Source organism: Nelusetta ayraudi, unplaced genomic scaffold (genome assembly GCF_046127955.1).
Source record: "Nelusetta ayraudi isolate G7.1 ecotype Tasmania unplaced genomic scaffold, CSIRO-AGI_Nayr_v1 ptg000042l, whole genome shotgun sequence".
NCBI classification, from domain to species: Eukaryota; Metazoa; Chordata; class Actinopteri; order Tetraodontiformes; family Monacanthidae; genus Nelusetta; species Nelusetta ayraudi.
Genome location: NW_027466092.1, coordinates 882,501 through 890,000, shown reverse-complemented (window position 1 = coordinate 890,000; position 7,500 = coordinate 882,501). Strand labels below are relative to the sequence as shown.

General features: G+C 51.5%; 1 protein-coding gene across 16 annotated transcripts in view; it reads right to left on the bottom strand.

Moving 5' to 3' along the window:
- Positions 1–7,500, bottom strand: part of nrxn1a (neurexin 1a) — a 67,837-nt gene that overhangs the window by 57,090 nt on the left and 3,247 nt on the right. For all 16 annotated transcript variants that reach the window (XM_076033460.1, XM_076033468.1, XM_076033466.1 and 13 more), the window contains exon 2: positions 6,937–7,500. This exon is cut by the window's right edge and continues 984 nt beyond it. In XM_076033460.1, coding sequence (XP_075889575.1) covers positions 6,937–7,500 — 564 coding nt within the window. The remainder of the gene's footprint in view (positions 1–6,936) is intronic.

Genomic DNA, 7,500 nt, shown 5'->3' with positions numbered 1-7,500 from the left:
CACACACGTCACAACGGGCACCATGCTGCACCAGTAGCTGCAATCTGGAGGCTGGTCCACCGCGTGCGCGCGCACGCACGCACACACACACACACACGCGCGCACACACACAGACAGTGGTGTTGAGAAATAGAAAATGCAGCAGCAGCAGGAGCAGCAGCAGCCTCCGTCCACTTCCACGACTCCACACGTGTGCAAAAATCGGCTTGCAGGAGAGCGCACGTACGTGCACGCACGCACGTAGACACGCAGGGTGATGGGGAGGGGCAGGGGGAGGGGGGGTTGGTGGTTGGGGGAGGGGGGGCGGGTGTTTGGAGGCAAACATTCACTTTTCCTACCTGCAGGTTTTGGACTGAGGAGCCGTTTAAACCCGGGACTTACCTCGCTGCTGCTTCCTCTCCCCTGGCCCCGCCCTCCCCAAAACCCACACACAGGGCATGCAACACACACACACACACACACACACACACATACAGTCAAACCCGCAACTTCTCCAGCCCACACACGCACGCACGCACGCACGCACACACTAACAGTGACGATGGTGGTTGTGTAATGATGTCGGATAGCAGGAGAACATGTAGGGATGGATTAGCGTTGCAGGAGACGGAGGAGACGAGGGAGGGGGGCGGGGAATCGGGGGGGGCATGGTTCCGTTTTTTGCATGTCGGTGCATGTGTAGGGTTTCCGTGTGCGTATGTGTGTGTGTGTGTGTGTGTGTGCTCATCCGTGCGCTCCCCTCGCCTCTGCCCTTGCACTGTGGCAGCACGGCAGACGGACACAGGTGGAGCCATTAGCATGCTAACAGCCATTTGCCCTCAAGGACAACGCTAGCCGGGCCGGGCCGGGCCGGACCGTAACAAGCGCCTTGAGCGCTAGAGGTCTGTATTTAAGTGCAACACTGATTTATTAACAAACACACAAACAAACAAACAAACAAACAAACAAACAAAATCCTCCCTTTTCTGTGTTTATATTTATAGCACAAGTAATCATTTCCTGCCTGGATAAACGCTCTGCTCCTCCCTCTGCTATCAAAGACATAAAACACGCAGTCTTACCAGGTGAGATGGGGGCGGCGGTAACGTTCGCCGTGCGCTGTGCGGTGAAGTTATACAGCCTTGACTAATGACCTCAGCCTGTCACTGCCGTGCAGGAAAATAGGGATGTGAATTAAAGTGGGTGGCTGAAGAGCCTCGGCGACGCCGCGTAATTATGAAATGTGCGCAAAAAAAAACGGCGCTGCTGCTGCAAAACCGCCTATTTCTGGCTTCGAGTCCTGAGGATCTAGTTTTTTTTTTCTTCTTCTTCTTCTTCTTCTTCCTCCTCGAGCATATTCATGCGGTATTAAAGATTCATGAGAGATTTTTTTTTTTTTGTCGTAATTTTCAGGGTGTTACAAATTTATCTCAGAGCTTTATTGTGAACGTCGCGCTGAGGTTGTCGGGTTTTAAAAATAACAACTTTCTCCAGAGCAGGGGGACAAGTTCCTATCCGTGTCAACCGTCTGGACCGTGTGTTCTCAGTTAGAATGACACGAATGCAGCTCACGCTCAGCACCTCTCACACCAATAAAATGAACATTATTGTCACTCAAGCAACTGAGACGGGGATTGTGCTTCCTTCCCAGGTACGTCGCTCTGGCCAGACTGGTGCTGCGATCCAAATCACATACAGCACCTCTTGCCGAACACTTAATAATTTAAGAAAATATGAGGGCAAAGAAGGTTCACGCAGAGAAGTCTGCGAAAGAGAAGTGCACTCAAAATGGGCTGAATAAAAAAAAAAAAAGATTTTTTTTAAACGGTGGTACAGCGAAGATGCTGCACAGACGAGGTGGTGTGATGGTGTCAGCCGTGTCGCCACATTCCTGTGTTCGTTTCTAGCTGATACTGGTGGAGGCGGCAGGCAAATCAATCCAAATATTGTCAGTGTTTATATCAATGCTGGTACCGGGACTCATCGATAACATCAGTCAATACTTTGGATTTGTATCTCAACAGTGTGTGCGTATATGTCGATTACTGTATTTAAAAAAGGATGGGGTCATTCAACCAGAACTCGGAATCAAATATTTTACCTCATCTCATGAAATATTTCTGATGATATAAAAGTCCGAGGGAACAACATTAGCGGAGGACTAGATGTCAACTCTCAATGAAGGCTGCTGCTGGTGTGGACAGGTATTCTATTTACCTGCAATGCAATGTCATGCAAACAGGGTTTGGCAAAATAATAACCCGCAAGAAAAAAATGTGCAAAAACAATAAAACAATCGAAGTGAAAATTGTATTTGACATTGCCACCTTAATTAACAAGAACTGCTATCGGTACCACAACCCACCACCACCACCAGGCAGCCTCTTGTTCGACCATGGAGGCATATGAGAACATATGAGATGTGGTACCACTGCTGATTGGTGCCAATGCCGCCCGTTTGTACTGCAGTAAAAAAAAATTCCCATGGGGCCCAGAAAGCATTTTTCCCCACGGAAAGCAACACAAAAATAAACGCCTGTGAAACAGCCGTTTCAGGACAGGACACCTGTGACCTGAAAAATGCTTCATAATAAATCTTTCTATTGTAGATTTTTTTTTTTTTTTCAAAGGTCCAGTGTGTAAAATCTTAAAGAAAGCCTGGTATTTAAGAGCACTGCCAGTCGGGCTTCCTTAAGAAATGGCAGTGCGAGAAGGCAGCTAACTAGGAGCAAGAGTATATTCTTATATATATGAGAGAAGGGTAGGAAAACCAGATGGATTTATTGTACTGTGAGTGCACACTTTTATTAATGTATCTATGGGCAGGACGTGAATGGGCCGCCATCTCTGATTGGTCGCCCAGCAGCAGCACTCTGGCAGTATTTCAGCTTCAGACGTTGCCTGAATCATCGTGGTCCCGTAATCAGCGGGACGTCTCGAATCAACCCTCTGAAGACAGCGAGCCCGCAGCCTCCCGCTGAGCAGCCGGAGCAGGCGGCCCCTGCGGCTCGGCGGGACCACCGCCCCCAGCGGTTCACTCTGCCTCGGCGGCAGCAGGGCGGAGCGCCGGGCCCTCGCTGGCGTCGGCTGCCTCTGATTGCAGGACGACGGGCAGGCGTGTAAAATGTCGGCGGCCGATACGGTTTGGAATGAAGAGCGGCACCGCGACTCAAGGGGGCGCTGCAGCCTGCGCCGGTGCGTTTCTCTGTCTGCCTCCTCCCCTGCAGGCGGCTGCATAAAAGGGCCCCAGGCTTGCAAACGGCGCCTGTTTTTTCCTCCCCCGTCATTAAATATCATTTATATGCATTTATGGAATGAGCGTGCACACTCTGCAAGGCACCGCGGGCCATAAATAAACACCTGGTGTTTCCGAGAGCGCAGGGGGACGTGGGGAAACTGCAGCTTCTTCCCAAACAACTGGCTGAGCAACAACAGGAGCCACAACGTCACTGCAACGCATGAAAAACTGCACATTTTCAACATCAAATTGGAACAGTTAAATTTTTTTCTTTAAAGATTGAACTGGAGAGGGAAAAAATATTTCATCAAATATAAAAACGTAAATAAATATTGTCACATTAATTTTTTAGCTTTTTCTTTTTATATGAAATAGTTTTTAAAGAGTTCAAAAAGAAGAAGAAATCCAATTAGGATTTTTTTTTTCTTTTTTCTTTCTTCTTTCTTTCCCTTTTTCATTTTTTTACTGCGTCAGGTCGAGATTCAGCTCTCAGCCTCGACTGCTCGGAACCAACCAACCAACAGCTGCCTTCTCACTTAAGAAAAGGAAAAGGGAGAAAAGGAAGACAATTGGTTTTCTGTCAAGCATCTAATCAATTGATTGACTAATAGTTGCTGCTTCGCCTTAATTATTAATTATTTTCACGCTTGTCGACAATCCACTGGAGCGCAGCACTCAGGCTGGCCGGCCCCTCCCCTACCTGCTGCAGACCTCACCACTCACCATCACCTGTGTGTGTGTGTGTGTGTGTGTGTGTGTGTGGTCGCTGGAGGCTGAGATAGAGCCATGCACAGCAAAGAGTTTGGGGGGTGGGGGTGGGGGGTGGGGGGTGAACCTGAGGAGTGTGTGTGTGTGTGTGTGTTAGGTGGGGGGGATTTGCTCCAGGGATGCGGCCTCCCTATTAGTCCTGTCTCCATGGCAACCTGAGCCGTCCCACTGTTCTCTAAACGCCAGGGTGGCGACGTGGTGGGCGGCTAAAAGGGATGCGCGGAGCTGCGGTGGGAGCGCGGATGTTTCCACCAGGTCGGGAAAAGAAAGGAGAGAGAAGAAAACCTCCAGCAGTCAAAGGGAGCGTCTGGCTGAAAACGAAAAAAAAGGCCGAGCAGTTGCTGCCTGCCAACACCAAGACGGTGACGATGACAGTTTCTGATCCACACAAACCAGTCTGGAGTTTCCAACACCTTCCCTGCCTGAACCTTCACCCCGAATAAGCCGCCGCCCCCTGCTGGTACCCCAGCTTGACGTAGCGTGGAATAGATATTGAATAAAGTAGATTGCCTTTATTGTCGCCGTGCAACAAAATTGTCAAGTTTCCACCTCACGGTGCCAAACATGATAGAAATTAATAAATAATGGTGATGAAAAAAAGGCTAAATCTATAATTGTGTCTCCCAAAAATATAAAAATACAACTGATGAATGCCTGAAAACAAACCATAAACCAACCGACCATCCACAACCACAATCGACAAATTAATGCCTAATTTGCAAGAATTTGATGCATCTATTATTTTTCGCTTTTTCAGGGTTTTTTTCATTACATTTTTCACAAGTGTGTGATCCACGCATAAAGTAGTCCAAGGGAAACATGCCACTGACGCATTAGTCCAGCGCGTTAACTCACACTTTGCCATGAAAGACAGTTGGATGATGACACCCAACACGAGACAAAACCCAATGTGTGTCCACACACAGCAACATTAGCACCGTGCACGGTTCTTTCCAGCTAAAAAATTTTCCGCCCTGCGGCTTCCTCAACTAGAGCCAGATTCACATCACGACAAGATCTGTCTGGCGCAGGCCAACGCGCTGAGCAGTCCAGAACTGCCTGCACTGCTACAGTGGATCATTTGGCCCCCCGAAAACATGGCATTAAAATCACACCATCAAGCCAAACTGCGCTGCTGAGTCTCAGTTTTTTTTTTTTTTTTTTTTTTTTGCTATTTTGTTTATTTTTTTCTCATGCGTTTCAGCACTTGACCTCCATGAGCTTGCACAACACTGGCAGATCTCCTGAAAAGTCCAGACTGGAGGAATGCGGACTGGAAAACACTCACGCACCAGCTGGTGAGTCTGCAGAGGTTGGAACGTTCGATTTTCAGCCTAACTAGCCCTTTAAGGGGTTCCTTGTATTGATTGAGGATGCGGATTTGTATTTGTGGGCGAACTGAAGCGAATCTGACGGACGACACACACCAGCGAGCAGGTGGGGGTGGGGGGGGGGGGGAATTCTCCAAAATTCTTGGTGAGAAAAATCAAACATTTCCACCTTCCTTTCCACTCCACACCTCCTCCTCCTCCACTTTTATCCTAGAGCGTCTCCGCTCTCAGCGCGCCACCACCAGCGGATCCCTTTTGTCTTCTCTATTTGTAGAAACCCGCTGCCCACGCTGCCAGGCGCCAAAACAAGGTGCTGCAAGCTGTTTGCCATCATGACGGCCGATTGATTGCGCGCGCTTCACTTCCACGCACCACGGCACCTGCGAAGGCCGCCTGGAATCAATGCGCTCCATTAACGGACTGCATATCTGCCATGTCGCAGCGGCGGCCTGAGCTCCAGCCTGAGCTTCAGTCCGAGCTCCAGCCTGAGCTCCAGCCCGAGCTTCAGTCCGAGCTCCAGCCTGAGCTCCAGCCTGAGCTCCAGCCTGAGCTCCAGCCCGAGCTCCAGCCGCGAGCTCCAGCCCGAGCTCCAGCCCTCTCTTCCTGGTCAAAGCTTTTGCCAGCGGTGGCGGTTGCCGATGTTTGCCAGCCAGTCCCATTAGGGCGTCAGGTGCAAGCCAGCGGCCATTTAGACCTCGTTCAGACTGCCAGGCAAAATCTGATTTTTAGTGCCAGACCAGATTGCGCCACCAGAGAACGCCATTCCAGGTGCAGAGCTGTAACGTAATGGAGCAGACAGAAGCAGTAGAGACCAGCAGTACCTGGCCAGAGGAGGAACCTAATTGGTTCGTCAGTGTGTAGGGAGATTGCTCCATTCAATCCAAGCTCCAGGCCATGTCGCAATGATATGACGTCCCACACGACACATACTGGACGACGCCTCTGCTCTGACGTCATTGCTACAGCAACCTGTCAGATGGCTCAATAATGTGGCCCAGTCTGAACAGAGCCACATTCCACAATAAAACAGTGTGGACTGTCAGCCATAAAAACCTGATTTGAGAATGAATCTGATTTGCATCAGATTTGCCTGCAGTCTGAACGCAGCCTTATAGGGATGCTTGGCTCCAGATCTTTGGGAGGAGGAGCTGTTGGGGGTTTGGAAAGAAGGAAAACAAAAAAAACGCTGCTGCTGGAGTAGCAGCTGCATTTCCTTACGAAGGAGAAGGAGAAGGAGAAGAAGGAGGAGGCTCAGCCCCTGAGCTCTGGACTGAATTAGCATTAACATTTTACATCGGTTGGAAAAAGCGGGTGGGGGGAGAAAAAAAAAATCAATAGCAAACATCATCAGTATGCACGTGGTCCTGCTCGGCCGGAGGCAGGTGTGAAGATGTGAATGAGAAACAACGTCTGAAGGACGTCGCGGCGGCGGCGCTGCTCGCTATGTAGGATCCCTCAAGGTGTGTGTGTGTGTGTGTGTGTGTGTGTGTGTGTGTGTGTGTGTGTTGGGGGGCGGGGGGGTGTTAAGCGCAGGATGAGATGTTTTATGACAGGGGAGAGGGGGATCAGGGGAGGTCGGGGGTTGGGTCGTCAGAGTGGCTGAGGTTCTGTTGGGCTTACCTTCGCTGCAGTCGCTGCCCTGGAAGCCGGTGTCGGAGCAGTCGCAGACGGCCCGCTGCTCCACCAGGCTGCACACGCCTCCGTTCTGGCAGCGGTTCTCCGGCCCGCAGCCCGCCGCCACCGTCACCGCCTCCGAGCTGTCCAGCGTCACCAGCGAGCCGTTGATGCTGAGCCCGGCGATCCAGCCGCGGAAGGGCGCGCGGTCGCGGGCCGCCGGCGAGGTGAGGCGCAGCGGCGAGGTGTGCAGCTCCGGCGCCAGGCCGCCCAGGTAGGTGTGGCTGAACACCGTCATGTCCCTCCGCTTGCTGCGCACCTCAGCCCAGCCCTGCGGCCGGCCGTCCACCTCCAGCGAGGTGTTCCTCCAGTCCCGCTTGACGCGCACGGCGTGCCAGCGGCCGTCGCTCACCGCCACGCCCGACTGCAGCTCGGCCGGCTCGGCGCAGAAGATGGAGAAGCGCAGGCGTAGGTGGCCGCGCAGCAGCAGCAGCTCCAGGAAGTCGCAGAAGCCCTCGTCGTCCAGGTAGAGCAGCAGGCCCTCCTGGCTGTGGGTCCGCAGGCTGAAGC